We start from the raw sequence: 17,003 nt of genomic DNA on the forward strand, positions 1-17,003 counted from the left end.
TATGTTGATATTCAATTGTCAATTATACGTCCGTTGTGCAAATTTATTGTAATTTGTGCAGCCCTCCTCGGTGTTGACTATTCCTCTCAATCAGAGTTACCCACAATTTTAGAAATTCTGCTTCTAATTCAAAGTCTAAATTGTAGCGGCCCACTGCATTGATCTTTGCAAGTCACCATTTCCTGCCTTCTGCCACTCTGATGAACTAATCTTTATAGGAGATTGAGAGATGATCAGACAGAGGTGTTTAAAATGTTAAAAACATTTAATAGGGAAAATATGCAGAAACTATTTTCTCTTGTGGGGGGGGGGGGGGGGGGGGTGGAGCGGCATGGAAAGAGAATTGAGAATAAGAGGACATAATTGTAAAACTAAAATTAGGCCATTCAGAAGCGAATCAGGGAGAACTACTTCACACAAAGGATAGGAGAAACACGGAATTCTTTTCTCCCTCCCTTTTCCCTACTCCAACCCCCCACCAAAAGCTAGTGGTCAAGTAGCAATTTGAATGTAGAGAGAGAGATAGGTATGCTGCGAAAGGATATGGAGAAAAGGTGGGAGAATGGAGTTGTGGTGCAGATCATCTATGATCTAACATTACAGCTGAGTAAGACTGAATAATCTGACCGTCTTGCAATGTTTCAAAAAGCAAATGGAGAAAAGCCTTGGCTCATATTTGGTGAAAAATGTGAAATAAATATTTTAAAAGAGGGCTAGATAGTAAATATATTGGGTGGGAGGAGGAGGGAGGACTGAACATCCATTTAATGGATGGATCTAGTTGCAACTAATCCATCTAGTTGCATGCATTTGCATACCAAAACTTAATGCATGGCATTGGTGCCTTGTTTGGGTGTTTCAGAACCCAAATCCATCATCAAGAGTGTTTACTTCCATGAAAATATTCTATCCCTTAATAACACTCTCTTAATCTCATAATAGAAATCCACTCTGGCTTCTCAAGTTCTGCTCTATAAGCAAAAAGCCTTTGCATATACTGGTAGAAATGTAGGTGGCTAAATGGCAAATAAATACATTCCTTTACTTTATATTTCAGAGCTTAAACGTATAAAGATTGGGACTTGGAATTGACTCATTATACAGAAAAATTACACCTTTGGGTCATTAATCAATCAGGGATTTGCCAATCTTCATAAGAGAACTCAGTTGTTCTGTCACAAACAGACACTAATAAAGCACAATTCAAGTATCCAAGTTGAAAATGCTGATTACCTTTTTCTTCCTTCCAGCTGCAGGGCCGCGCCGAGGCGTTCTGGAAATTACTTTCTTTTCTAGCGTGAATTCCTAAAGGGAAAAACGTGAAACAAATCAAAAATATTTATCACAGAATCCCTATAGTGCAGAAGGAGGCTTTTCGGCCCATCGAGTCTGCACCAACCACAACCCCACCCAGGCCCTATCCCCGTAACCCCACGCATTTACCCTGTGAATCCCCCTGACACTAGGGTCAATTTAGCACGGCCAATCAACCTAACCCGCACATCTTTGGATTGTGGGAGAAAACCGGAGCACCCGGAGGAAACCCACGCAGACACGAGGAGAATGTGCAAACTCCATACAGACAGTGACCCGAGGCCAGAATTGAACCCGGATCCCTGGCGCTGTGAGGCAGCAGTGCCAACCATTGCACCACTGTGCTGCCTTCCCTGGGGAATTGTCCGTGGCTGCTGTGCATTCAACGTGGGCAGATTCTTTCTCACTAACTCAGAAGCACCAAGTATCATCGCAGTAGCAGTCAGTTAATTTACCACAAACTGGGACAAATTGGAGCCCTCTCTGGTCTATAAAGCTTAACTATTCGCTGGATAAACTCAATGGACCATCAAGAGATATAGATTGAAATGGTGAGGGAAGCGAGGGTGAGGTGGGGAGGGCCAGAGTGCGAAGACTGTCAATGGATGTTCCCGAGACTGTCAAGACTGAGATTAATAGATTCCTATGTATTTAAAACATCAAGGGATAGTGCTGGAAAATGGTGTTGAAGAAGATCACCATGATCTCATTGAATGATGGAGTGGGCTCAAAGGACTGAATGGTGTATTCCTGCTCCTCTTTCTGTTCTTATGTTCTACAAAAATTGCACACAAGTATGAAAAGGTAAAAACCCATTTTCATTATTTTTCTCTTCGATGAATCAATATTTATACTTACTTGGTCACTATTTTTCTCAGATTCTGAAGAACTTGCTTCAGAATTCTCCTCCAGCGAGTTAGAGCCACTTTCCTCTTCCTCTTCATCACTTGATTTACGAGCTCGTTTTGGAGGCGGTTTCTGCAGATTTATAAAAGAGCAAATTTAATTTTTTTCCCCATTGATCAGCATTTGATTGCTACTGGTTGGGATTTGCTGCTTTTAATAAAAAAGGCAACTTTGATGAACTTCAATTAGAGGTAAAAACGCTACAATGTGAGTTAATCTGGACACACTTTCATTAGTTTGCCATCATAAGAACTAGGAACAGGAGAAGGCCATTCAGCCCTTCAAGCCTTCTCTGGATTTAACACCAAGTCCACTTTCCTGCCTTATCTCCATAACCCTTAATTCCCCTACTGATTAAAAACTTACCGACCTCAACATTGAAAATGTTCAAGGACTACCTCCACAGCTTCCTGGGATAAAGAAATCCAAAGTTTCATTACCCTTCGGGAGAAGACATTCTCCCTCAAATCTGTCTTAAATGATCACCCCCTTATTCTGCGACTGTGTCATCTGGTCCTACACTCTTCCATGAGTGGAAACATCTCCCAATATTTATCCTGTCTAACCCCCTAAGAATCTTATATGTTTCAATCATATTACCTCTCATTCTTCTGAACTCCAAGGAGTACAGACCCAACCTGTTTAATCTTTCCTCATATGCCAGTTCCTCCATATCCAGGATCATCCTGGTAAACCCATCTGTACTGCCTCCAATGATAATATATCTTTCCTTTAATAAGGGGATCAAAACTGTACATAGTATTCTAAATGTGGGCTCACTAGTACCTTGCACAGTTGCAGCAACACCTCTAATTTTGTATTCCAGTTACCTTGAAATAAAAGCCAGAATTCTACTTCCCTTCCCTATTACCATCTGCGCCTGTATGCTAGCTTTCTGGGTTTCATGAACAAGGACACCAAGTTCCTTTGTGCTACAGCTTTCTGCAGTCTCTCTCCACTTAAATAATAATCCAGCTTCTCATTCTTTCTTCCAAAATGAACAATCTCACATTTTCCCACATTGAATTCCATTGGTAACTACATAAACAGATACAAGGGCGGCATGGTGGGACAGCGCCAGGGGCCCAGGTTCAATTCCAGCTTTGGGAGACTGTCTGCGAGGAGTTTGCACATTCTCCCCATGTCTGCGTGGGTTTCCTCCCACAGTCCAAAGATGTGCAGGTTGGGTGGATTGGCCATGCTAAATTGCCCCTAAGATGTGTAGGCTCAGGGGGATTAGCGGGGTAAATACATGGGGTTACGGGAAAAGGGCCTAGGTAAGATACTCTGTCAGAGAGTCAGAATGGACTCGATGGGCTGAATGGCCTCCTTCTGAACTGTAGGGATTCTATGATACTAAGATTGGAAGGCACTATTTATACTGGCTACAAACTTTAACTGTCCCAATAAATTCCCCAATCCTTCAAATGTTCTCAACTTCTGCTTTGCTTGAATGATTTTTTATATTAAATGGTTCAAAAGAAAACTTGCCACAAAACAGCAGTGTAATTCTAATATTTTAGACAAATACAGCCAGACTGGGACTCCAGACAAGTTTGATTTTTGTTATTAATGCTCATTTTTGCTTCAATTTTGAGAGAATATTCAAACCCTTTAAAATGTGATAAAAGGCTAAACTGGGCCAAAGGTATAATACAAAGATGAGTAATCAATGCACATTTGGAATTCCCATATTAGGATAGTACATCCTATTCGAGAGATCTGGAAAGCAGATAAAGTACCTACAACCTGTTTGCACAAGGAACGACAGCTGCATCATCAATGTAATATACTGAGGATAGGAGACTGGTAATCCTAATTTGAAAAAGACGATCAACACTGCTAAAATTGTAACTATGTTTGAGAAATCCACTTAGGATGAATCAGACCTTTTTTGCTACCTTGTGAAAAACCAAAGTTATAGTATTGTGGCTTTGTTCGAATTAAGCCCCCGATCTTTTGAATTTAATGCCATTAATTTGATAGCTGGTGATTTTTCTATGACTGGAATTCTCCGGTTCTTCACACTGGCTGGATTCTTTGTTTCCCGCCAGCAGTGCACCCCTGCTGCGAGTTTTCCAGTGGCGTGGGGTGGCTTCAATGGGAAATCCAGGACCGGAGGAGTCTACCACCAGTGAATGGTGTGCTGCCCCGAAACCAAAAAAAAAACAGAGGAGGCACAGTGGTTAATGCGGTTACGGGGATAGTGGGTAGGATTGTTGTCATGTAGATTCAATGGGCTGAATGGCTTCTTTCTGTATTGTAGGGGTTCTATGGCTAAAGATGGTCTGCCGAACTCTGTCCGCCATAGCTGGCAGAAAGTGGGGGATGTTGAGAGGATCTAGTGGGTGGTTGAGAGGGGAGGAAAGGTTTAAAAATAGGGCGCACATTGGCACAGTGGTTAGCACTGCTGCCTCACAGCACCAGGGTCCGGGTTCAATTCCAGCCTCGGGTGACTGTGTGTGGGGAGTGTGCACGTTCTCCCCGTGTCAGTGTGGGTTTCCTCTGGGTGCTCCGGTTTCCTCCCACATTCCAAAGAAGTGCAGGTTAGGTTGACTGACCATGCTAAATTAACCATTAGTGTCAGGGGGAATTAGCAGGGTAAATACATGGGGTTACAGGGATAGGGTGGGATTGTTGTTGGTGCAGACTCGATGAGCTGAATGGCCTCCTTCTGCACTGTGGGATTCTATGATGATTCTGAGGCCAGAGAATCTGGCCCAATAGGTTTTGTTTACTTTGAACAGAGTCCAGACCAGGGATGTTACGGATAATCTGTTTTGGAGGTAAAGGTCTTGCTTGCTCATGGGAGCATTTTGGGTTTTAATTGAACAGCATTTATTTTAATTTGTAAGCTTTTTTTATAACATCAAGTGCAATGTTTTGACTCAAAACAACCATTAGTCATAAAAATATGTTGGCGAACTTGGCTGTTGCAGTGTTAATTAAGTAGCATATTAGCCGTCAGATTTTCATCTGTATTTGTATCAAAACATGAAGTCGATCTATCAAAAAGACCCAGCAGTGAGAAACACCTTGGGCTTAGCAAGAATGGGCTTCATTCATTGTTGTTGACAGACTACTTACGTTTACTGAAAGATGTATTGGAAGCAATTTTAAGTGGAAAATTAAGGCATCAACATTTTCAAATCCACCAATTACTGGTTTTAATGGAGTCAGGATAAGGGTCAGTTGACCATTCCACCCTACTGTTAACTCCTGTCGGATGACTTTCAGATCATCAGAAAACTGGCAGGTAAAGAGGGGTGATTTGGGCGTGATCCAGAAGTCAAATGCCTTTACAGCACTGCTTGTGGGCCAGGAGAAGCAAGACTGTTTCTTCCAGACATAAACTGATCCCACAACCTATCCTCCCAAACTGTCTGACACAACTCCGTGATCGCTTCACCATTCCTCCTTCCCACCACCCTCTCACTAAACCTACCTGAAGATTTTCCTACTTAACAGCTAGACAGCCAGCTTGTCAATCAGGCTGGCTGTTGGTTGGATACCTAGCAAATACCACCTGGCTAGGTATATGTTTCCTAAACAGTTCAATGGGACACAAAACCAATATCTTACAGGTCCACCATTTTACTTCACTGGAACCGCAGATGATACATGGGTTAAATACATTTATATTTAGCACCATAAAATTGAGGTGGTAACCCCAAATAGTACTTCTATGTCAATATTGTTCTATTCAATCCTTATTTAAATTTGGGTTGACTTCCATTGCTCCAAGGCAATAATTTGATTTACAATCTTAATTGTTAGCGAACGCTGCATGGTTACTATTGAAATTCGTATATAACAAAAATGGAGGACAGGAAAAGCAGGATCCATCAAGCCTGACATCGTGACCCCATCTGCCTCACTTCCAACCCACTCCCCTGCCACGCAATCTCCTTGTGGAGACCAAATTCTGCTCATTGTTAATGTAAATATGAATAATTTGAATTAAAGAAATGTTGTAGCATCTAAAATATTGCCATGTGTCCATGTTCACAATATCCAATGGACTTTATTTGGTTCTTATGCACCATGATAATTCATCATCTTTGATTATAGCATTGTTGTTGAGGGACTGGATTATTTAATACTCTTAAACCATTGCTTCATTACACCTTTACTGCATTAATACAGAATGCCAGAGGCAGTAGTAGACGAGGCTCCAATTTTGCCTTTTAAAGAGCACTTAGACAATTACATGGGTAAGATGGGTATACAGGGATATGGGCCAAATGCAGGCAATTGGGACTAGCTTAGTGGTAAAAGCTGGGCAGCACGGGCAAGTTGGGCCAAAAGGCATGTTTCCATGCTGTGAACCTCTATGACTCTAGAATTGAAATTGCACATTACCTAATGACAGCAGCATTAATGTTGAACAAGAGCCATTAGTCACCATTAACAGTGCAATTTTACTAAGGTAATTAATAAAGAACACAATGGTACCTATTTGTAGCAGTACAAATAATAGTAAAAGCGTTTGAACATCCCTCGATTAATGCTGGAGGACACATTTCATGGCATTTTGTTTTGTTAAATGTGCTGTTGTCAGTAAGAGTACTCTGCAACTGCAAGGCAGGATAAAAGAGAAAGAAATAAAGGGAAAGAGAGGGAAGGAAAAAGGGACTGAGAGAAATAGGGAGAGAAATAGCAGCAAAAGGGAGCCCTGGGGAGAGAGAGAGAGAGACCTTCCACCTATGTAAGTCATTTCACATCATCTGAATGTCCGAAATGAATCAACATTAAAATATTTTAAAATAGTCACTATTTATGCAGGCAAAAGTGGCAATCAATTTGTACACAAAGGTCCCACAAATTTCTATGATGAAGTTGATTAATGATTTACTTTATTGTTTTTAAGAAGTGGTGTTGGCTGAGGTATAGATGTTGGCTCTGTTGAATTCCTTGCTCTTCTTTGAGAAGGGTTGTGAAATCTTTCATATAGACCTGAACCAGCAGGTGGGTCCTTGGTTTAACCCCTCATCCAAAAGACAAGCCAACACTCTGGGGGGTGATTCTCCCATCCCGCTGCACTGATTTTTTAGGGCCAGGAGATTTCAGCAGGGCCGGATTAGTGCGATTCGCACTGGGCATTCGGCGCCATCAGTTCCGCACCAGAAATTGTAAAGATTTCAATGTTATTTAAATACAATTAGCGGGACCGGGACTGAAATCTCCGGGCCCGCTAGCCTCCACCATAACCTTCAAATACTCCAGTGGGGGGAGCGGGAGGCAGCGATTGAGCTGGCCAGCAATCAGTAGGCCAGCAGTCAGGGGGCTCTGAGCATACGCCAGTCTTGGCGCTGACAGATCGACGCATGCACAGTGGCCCGCTCAGCGCTATGCTGCCGGACTCCCGGGCGGGAATAAGCCCTGCCCACAGCTTTTCAATGTTATTCACTCTAGTGCACTCTAGTACACAGAGTGTGGGAGATTCATTTTCAAATTGCCACTGAGAATAAACAGTTCCAGTACTCCAGTTTTCATGTGAATTCGACACTTAGAATTGTTTTTGGGAGAATCCCAGCCTCTCTTTGGATTGGATGGGAATGTCACCCTAGAGTATGCGTCAAAGTTGATGTTGACCATCTAACTCAGGCGAGCATGCTGCCAGTGAGACAAGCTGACACAATGTTAGAGCAAATAGTCAAAATGCAACCAGACCTCAGCATCTTCCAGAGAGAAGGGGCTAATGCGGGGAATCGCAGCAGAAAAACAAGCATCGTTCTCAAAAAGGCTAGATATCTAAAAAAGCACAACAGCCAACCAACAGCTTCACTTGTAAGGATGTACCTTTGCAAGAACGGGCTTCCTCTTGATTCCACTCTCTTCAATGCTACCCTTCTCGGATTCCACATCACTCGCTTCTTTCTCCACTTCCGCCCCACTTCCTGGGACTACTTCATTTTCTGGAACTTCACTGTCTGAGGAACTTGATGGCTAAAGAAAATAATTAGAAATGTGGTCAGCTACCAAATCTTGGCAAAACAGAAAATAAAAGCTCTGTAGTCACATCTTATCCATTGTCTTCTTTTTCAAGGAAAATGCACCCCTAGCCAACAACCCTGGAAAAGCGGTATAAACGAACAGGTTACATTCATATAGCACGTTTAATATTGTAAAACATTCCCAAGGTGCATCACAGGAGCATAATTAAATAAAAAACTGAATGAACTGAAAAAGGAGGTATTTAGGATGGATGACTATAAACTTAATCAGAGGTAGATTTTAAAGAATGTCTTAAAAAAAGAGATGTGGAGAGCTTAGTGAGGAACTGCTGAGTAGCAGTTAAGGGAGATAAGGTGTTGGTGCTACATTTCAGGTTTCACCAGATACTTTATCTTGCATACAACCTGAAGTTTAGCTTGCATACACAAGCCCTTGGCCCTCGTGCGAAGCAAAGCAAGATCTCATGTGCCTGCAGTACTTTTCGATAAAATGCCTTTGACAAACAAAGGCTTATTATCTCTGGATTACACAAAGACTTTCTGAATGACGCCTGCGTCACTTGACTGATATCAGTCACATCAGACACTTTAAAGTGAAATATTCACAGATGAGTCATTTGTAGAGGCTACATTAACAGCCAATTACGGTACAAATATCAGCCCGTAAAGTTGTAGAAAAATTACAACACCCTTCTAAACAATAAAATGTTGCTAAATTCTTGCAGGAGAGTTCTGTGTAATTAAGTGTAACTTGATTATTCCACTGCTCCTGACTTCAACTGCTTACTGAAACTAGTTCTTCTGAAGGCTTTAATTAGGTAAAACTTGACTGACTATCCCCACTCTCAGCTTTAATGTATGAATTGAGACAAATAAATATCTAAAGCTATATTTTCACAATTAAATAAAACTGTTAATCAAAACTAAAGTTAAGGGCATAGATACTGCCTTATTGCTTTTTCAAATCTCTGGTACAAAAAAGTTGTTTTTCCCCAATGGGGGATGACCTGCATCATTCATGGTACAATACTGATCACAGGCAGAGTGGCAGCAGACCCCCTTTCACCCCCACTGATCTCAGGCAGAGTGGCAGCGGACCCACATTCTCCCCCCGCCCCCAACTGATCTTAAGCAGAGTAGCAGCAGAAGAAGAAGAACTGGGGGAGATAAATAAGCAAGACGAAATACAGATCCCTGCCGCTTTACAAAGTGGCCCAGCAGGTCCATCAGCGAGAGTTCCTCCAGAGCCCTTGGAAGCATGCTGCAACTTCCCATTTTTGACACAAGTGTGATACTGGAGGTTACAGTCTTGTCATGGTGCCATTGCAACCCTCCAACAGTGGCAAACTTCTCAGCATTCATCACTACGGGGGGGGGGGGGGGGGGGTCCATAAAATCCACTTAAATGTCTACTTTAATTCTCTTTACCCATGTTTTTATATTTTTCCTTTTGAAATACTTATTTGATTCTCTCTTGAAAAAAATGTTATAGCCTTGGTCTCGATAGCCATTTGTGGAATGGACACAGCGGCCGGAATTTTACCAGCACGCCTGCCCCGATTCCAGGGGCGGATGGAGCTCGGAGAACGGCATTCTCTGTTGGCCTCGGGTGGGATCGTACAAACCTCAGGCGGACGTGCCGGTAAAATTCCACCCAGGGAATCAGGAGCAAGTCTATCTTCAAATGAAGTGGGATTAGAATCTGAGGAGTAACTGGATCAGGATTTTTAGATGTAATAACTTTTGAAAGTTATGCATTCTGCCCTTTTTTGGCAAGGACCGATTAGGGACAGTCAGCATGGCTTTGGAACTGGAAAAATCATGTCTCACAAATTTAATTGAGTTTTTTGAAGGGGAAACCAAGAAGGTAGATGAGGGCAGTGCAGTTGATGTTGTCTACATGGACTTTAGCAAGGCCTTTGACAAGGTACCGCATGGTAGGTTGTTGCATAAGGTTAAATCTCACGGGATCCAGGGTGAGGTAGCCAAATGGATACAAAATTGGCTTGATGACAGAAGACAGAGGGTGGATGTAGAGGGTTGTTTTTCAAACAGGAAGCCTGTGACCAGCAATGTGCTTCAGGCATCGGTGCTGGGTCCACTGTTGTCATTTATATTCATGATCTGGATGAGAATTTAGGAGGCATGGTTAGTAAGTTTGCAGATGACACCAAGATTGGTGGCATAGTGGACAATGGAATCTTGATCAATTGGGCCAGTGGACTAACGAGTGGCAGATGGAGTTTAATTTAGATAAATGCAAGGTGATGCATTTTGGTAGATCGAACCAGGACAAGACTTACTCAGTTAATTGTAGGGCAATGGGGAGAGTTATAGAACAAAGAGATCTAGGTGTACAGGTTCATAGCTCCTTGAAAGTGGAGTCACAGGGTGAAGAAGGCAGTCGGCATGCTTGGTTTCATTGGTCAGAACATTGAATACAGGAGTTGGGACATTTTGTTGAAGTTGTACAAGATATTGGTACGGCCACACTTGGAACACTGTGTACAGTTCTGGTCACCCTATTATAGAAAGGATAGTATTAAACTAGAAAGAGTGCAGAAAAGATTTACTAGAATGTTACTGGGACTTGATGGTTTGAGTTATAAGGAGGGGCTGGATAGACTGGGACTTTTTTTCTCTGGAGTGTAGGAGGCTTAGGGGTGATCTTATAGAGGTCTATAAAATAATGAGTGGCATAGATCAGCTAGATAGTTATGTAAGAGTGAACCAGTGGATGTGGTGTATTTGGATTTTCAGAAAACTTTTGTTAAAGTCTCACATAAGAGGTTAGTGCGCAAAATTAAAGCACATGTGACTGGTGGTAATACCTTGGCATGGATTGAAGATTAGAAGACAGGAAACAGAGAGTATGAATAAATGGGTCTTTTTCGATGTGGCAGGCAAAGACTAGTAGATTTCTGCACGGATCAGTGTTTGGGACCCAGCTATTCACAATATACATTAATGATTTGGATCAGGGAACCAATATTTGCAAGTTTGCTGACAACATGAAACCTGGTGGGACTGCAATTGGTGAGGAGGATGTTAAGAGGCTTCAAGGTGATTTAGACAAGTTGAGCGAGTGGGCAACCACATGGCAGATGCAGTATAATGTGGATAAATGTGAAGTTTTCCACTTCAGATGGAGAAACAGAACAGCAGAGTATTATTTAAATGGTGGCAGATTGGAAGTGTTGACATACAAAGGGACCTGGATATCCGAGTACACCAGTTACTGAAAGCAAGCATGCAGGTACAGCAAGCATTGAGGAAGGCAAATGGTATGCTGGCCTTCATTGCAAGAGGACTTGAGTACAGGAGCAAGGATGTCTTACTGCAATTGTACGAGGTCTTGGTGAGACTGCAGGCGGGATAACACTTTTAGGATGACAAGCGATTGGCAATCGCCATCCCGAGAGTCAGCACATGTAATGTTCTCCCACCGACTCTCAGAAGTCCACTGCCAATTAACACTCAACTGAGCATCGATTGGCAGTGAGCAAGAGTTCTACTTACGCATGGAAGGAGAGCCCGCCTTAGAGATGTTTGCCAATTTGATTGTCAAACAGGTCTCCAATCCCTCCAGGCACAGCATTCCAGAGGCCAGAAGAGGTAGTACTGCAGTGCTCTGCCTGGAATGAATTCCCAGGATCATTCCCAAGGTAAGTCCCGGGGGCAAGATGGCTAGAAATGCCCTGGGGGTCCAGAAGTGGGGGAGGGGGGGGGGGGTGCCTCAATCAGGAGAGATGGAGGGTGCCTCAATTCAGAAGAGACCTACTGATGGAGGTGCCCCTCCCCCTCTTTCCTGCACGAGATGGAGACTAGTTGGAAAATGGATTTCCCACTTGCCCGTCCTGCTTGTGCAACGACCTAAAAATCACATGGGCAATATAATATTCCGGACAATAGGGCAGGTAATCCCGTCAATTAACTCATTAACTGTTGGCAGTGCTGATCCTTGCCTCTGCCTGCTGAACGAAACATTGCGCGAGTGCAGGGTAAGGTCAGGATGCATGCCTGACATCAGACATAATCACGTTCTATTTTACATGTGCCACTCGGCACATGTAAAATTCTGCCCCTACAGTACAAGTGCAGTTTTGGTCTCCTTATCTAAGGAAGGATATACTTGCTACAGAGGGTATGTAGCCCAGGTTCAACAGACCGGTTCCTGGGATGGCAGGAAAGTCATATAAGGAGAGATTGGGTTGACTAGGTCTTTGTAATTTGGAATTTAGAAGAACGAGGAGGAATCTAACTAAAACCTATCAAATTCTGACAGGACTGGTCAGACATGGATGCAGGGATGTTGTTTCCCTGACTGGGGGTTTAGAACAATGGGTCGCAGTCTCAGGATACAGGCCATTCAGGACTGAGTTGAGGAGAAACTTCTTCACTCAGAGGGTAGTGAACCTGTGGAATTCTCTGGCATAGAAGACTGTAGAGGCCAAGTCACTGAATATATTTAAGAAATAAATAAATAGATTTTCAGACTCTGGTGAGGGGCATGGGGAGAGTGCAGGAGTATGGTGTTGAGGTAGAGGATCAACCACGATCATATTTAATGGCGGAGCAGGTTTGAAGGGTCAAATGGCCCATCCCTGCTCCTATTTTCCTTGTTTCTTTATTTCTAACAAACCTCACAACAGCATTAAACCAGATATTTAACACTACAGAGAGTGCTTCCTAAACATAATCATATTAAAATTTATCTGCAAACCTCTATTAGCAGAAAATTAATTATGCAAAATCAAAGAACTGCATGTCTAACTGCACAGCCCATGTAGATTCGATTCAAGCAGAGAGCATCACTGCCCCTGCCCATCACAAAAGCTAACTAACAGATTATGACGGATGTTCTGTTACTGGATAATTACTTTTGCTCAAGTCTGACTTCAAATGTGCTTCAATCACATTTAACCAACTCCATTCACCAATGCATTTAAAAATGATTAGCCTTTTCCAACCTTGCTATTTAATCCTCAAACTATTCTCCGAATACAGCCTCAATTAACTTACATGGATTTTTGTTCTTAAACTGTGCTTGGACACAGAATTGCAGTGCATTTCCATTCAAATTTATTAGTCCTGGACAAAGAACAAAGAACAATACAGCACAGGAACAGGCCCTTCGGCCCTCCAAGCCCGTGCCGCTCCCTGGTCCAAACTAGGCCATTCTTTTGTATCCCTCCATTCCCACTCCGTTCATATGGCTGTCTAGATAAGTCTTAAACGTTCCCAGTGTGTCCGCCTCCACCACCTTGCCTCGCAGCGCATTCCAGGCCCCCACCACCCTCTGTGTAAAATATGTCCTTCTGATATCCGTGTTAAACCTCCCCCCCTTCAACTTGAACCTATGACCCCTCATGAACGTCACCACCGACCTGGGGAAAAGCTTCCCACCGTTCACCCTATCTATGCCTTTCATAATTTTGTACACCTCTATTAAGTCTCCCCCTCATCCTCCGTCTTTCCAGGGAGAACCCCAGTTTACCCAATCTCTCCTCATAACTAAGCCCCTCCATACCAGGCAACATCCTGGTAAACCTCCTCTGTACTCTCTCCAAAGCCTCCACGTCCTTCTGGTAGTGTGGCGACCAGAACTGGACGCAGTATTCCAAATGCGGCCGAACCAACGTTCTATACATCTGCAACATCAGACCCCAACTCTTATACTCTAAGCCCCGTCCTATAAAGGCAAGCATGCCATATGCCTTCTTCACCACCTTCTCCACCTGTGACGTCACCTTCAAGGATCTGTGGACTTGCACACCCAGGTCCCTCTGCGTATCTACACCCTTTATGGTTCTGCCATTTATCGTATAGCTCCTCCCTACATTATTTCTACCAAAATGCATCACTTCGCATTTATCAGGATTGAACTCCATCTGCCATTTCTTTGCCCAAATTTCCAGCCTATCTATATCCTTCTGTAGCTCCTGACAATGCTCCTCACTATCTGCAAGTCCTGCCAATTTTGTGTCGTCCGCAAACTTACTGATCACCCCAGTTACACCTTCTTCCAGATCGTTTATATAAATCACAAACAGCAGAGGTCCCAATACAGAGCCCTGCGGAACACCACTAGTCACAGGCCTCCAGCCGGAAAAAGACCCTTCCACTACCACCCTCTGTCTTCTGTGACCAAGCCAGTTCTCCACCCATCTAGCCACCTCCCCCTTTATCCCATGAGATCCAACCTTTTTCACCAGCCTACCATGAGGGACTTTGTCAAATGCTTTACTAAAGTCCATATAGACGACATCCACGGCCCTTCCCTCATCAACCATTCTGGTCACTTCTTCAAAAAACTCCACCAGGTTAGTGAGACATGACCTCCCTCTCACAAAACCATGCTGACTATCGTTAATGAGTTTAATGGATATCATGCAACAGGACCCGCTATCCTCGGAGGTCAAGAATTCCAAAGATTCATAGCCCCGAGCGAAGTTTATTTCGATCTCGGTCTTAAAATGGATGGACGGCACGGTGGTTAGCACCACTGCCTCACAGCGCCAGGGACCCAGGCTCAATTCCCGTCTGTGCGGAGTCTGCACATTCTCCCCGTGTCTGCGTGGGTTTCCTCCGGGTGCTCCAGTTTCCTCCCACAGTGCTGGTTAGGTGTATTGACCATGCTAAATTCTCCCTCAATGTACCCGAACAGGTGCTGGAGTGTGGCAACCAGGAGTTTTTCACAGTAACTTCATTGCAGTGTTAATGTAAGCCTACTTGTGACATTAATAAATAAACTAAACTAATCCCTGATCCTGAGACTATGTAGCCAGGCCTAATTCTACATTCTTCAGTCAGAGGAAACAGCACCTCAACATCTAACCAGTCAAACCCTCTGAAGAATTTTATATGTTTCAATAAGATCTCTCATTTTTACTAAACTCAAGAATATATATATTCTTTGGACAATCTATTCATCCTAGGCTTGGTTCTAGATCTTGGCATTGAGCACAAGGAATCATGGTGTTCTATGGGACAGTTGCTGACTTATACATATCGCACCATTTGCTGGATTTAACCATCCCATTCACAACAGTTTATGTTGGAACAATGTTCTTCATGTTCATTACTCTACGCAGAGAGTTGAAATCCAAAAGCACAGTCAGAATATATTACAAAAGATTCCTTAGTATTTAAATTGTTCGTAGTTTTCTGGTGATTTTATACAAGCTAAAGATTTTCTCACACATACTTGGCTAAAATAGTGTTGAAATTTCATCCTGAGCACATAACCCACTACATTCTAACCCTTGTGCGAGTCTTCCACAATCAAGTCTCTTTGATCATGGTTAATAATCTGCATATTTGGCATCAGTATTATAGCTCAAATGGCAGGAATCCAACAGAATCTACTGCAGCGCCTAATGCACAGAGAGCAACTATTTAATCCAGTTCTCAATGCCCTAAGCTCCAGAATTCCCTTTCTAGATCTCTACACGACCTAGTTCTTCTTTAAGATGTTCCTGAAGACTTACCTCTTTGATCAAGTTATTTTCCTTATTTAGATTGTTGTCAGATTTTGTTTGATAACACTCCATTCTACATCATTATAGAAACACTTGTGGTGGTCTTGTTGAATTCACAGTAGGCAACATCCCTTTCAGGGTGCCATTTACACCATTGCATATGTCAATTTGTCCAAAGATGGTATTGGGTAGAACAGAATCATAGTACCTGGTACTACTCCCCTGAGTGTGGCATTAACAATTCCAGCCTTGGGTAATTGTGTGGAGTTTGCACCTTCTCCCTGTGTCTGCATGGGTTTCCACCGGGTGCTCAGGTTTCCTCCCACTGTCCAAAGATGTGCAGGTTAAGTGGATTGGCCATGCTAAATTGCTCCTTAGTGTCCAAAGATGTGTAGGTTAGGGGGATTAGCGGTGGAGTTACAGGGATAGGGCCTGTTAGAGAGTTGGTGCAAACTTGATAGGCTGAATGGCCTCCTTTTGCAATGCAGAGATTCTATGCTTAACTGGGATATCAAAATAACAGTCAGATTGACAGAAAACCAAAATCTGGAAACCAAATCTAGGTGAACATTTCTAACATAGCCATGGATGTTGGTATGTATTAGCACCACTGTATCTGGATATCAGAAAGTAATAGTCTGCTATTGTTCAGTATTTATACCAGGGTTTCCATTGCCACCCAAGGTTTGAAAGCATTCACCACAAATACGAGTACACAGAACTATCACAAATACCTAATCTTTCTGCTGACCTGCAGCACATGTTCTAATTTCTGATTCACAGAATTCAGTGATTCCATTCTGTAAATCAGAAATCAGTACTGTACCTGCTAGAAGTTAGTTTAAACTTTCACAGGGCCAGGCAGAAAAGCTTAGTGATGTTAGCCTCCTCTAGTTTCAGTCATTTCCAATCTTCTCTCACTATTCTCCACAATATCCTGACCCACAAGCACCAGATTCCATGCCCCCAACCTCATGTCATAATCTTAAACCATCTATATCCCTGTTAATGTGAACAACACATCTGACCAATGGAACAAATAAAGAATATGAATTGTGCAGGGTAATGCATTGTAGTTGATAGCCAAGAAATTCAGTAGGAATTTAGGAAAGCAGGAGCATGTGATTGCAGGCACATTGTTGATCATTTATATTGGAATGAGTGGGAAAAAATTTTAAGTGGGAAGGAGTTATAATATTCTTCTCATACAAAACGTTTGCACTAATAATTCCATCACAAACATTTTAAACTGCTCTCCTTTCTGATCAATTGTTGAAAAAGCACCAATTGTCCTGCCAACCTGTTTAACCTTGTGGTTGATCTACTTCCTTGTCAGCCTACTCCA

At 42.8% G+C, this 17,003-nt stretch overlaps 1 protein-coding gene across 1 annotated transcript in view; it reads right to left on the reverse strand.

The window, feature by feature from the left end:
* Positions 1 to 17,003, reverse strand: part of hdgfl2 (HDGF like 2) — a 67,824-nt gene that overhangs the window by 28,140 nt on the left and 22,681 nt on the right. Inside the window, exons 4-6 of the mRNA XM_078198150.1 lie at positions 8,023 to 8,169; positions 2,173 to 2,292; positions 1,234 to 1,305 (exon numbers count right to left, since the gene is read on the reverse strand). Of these exons, the coding sequence (XP_078054276.1) occupies positions 1,234 to 1,305; positions 2,173 to 2,292; positions 8,023 to 8,169 (339 nt within the window). The remainder of the gene's footprint in view (positions 1 to 1,233; positions 1,306 to 2,172; positions 2,293 to 8,022; positions 8,170 to 17,003) is intronic.

The sequence above is a fragment of the Mustelus asterias genome, chromosome 26, assembly GCF_964213995.1.
Source record: "Mustelus asterias chromosome 26, sMusAst1.hap1.1, whole genome shotgun sequence".
Lineage (NCBI taxonomy): Eukaryota > Metazoa > Chordata > Chondrichthyes > Carcharhiniformes > Triakidae > Mustelus > Mustelus asterias.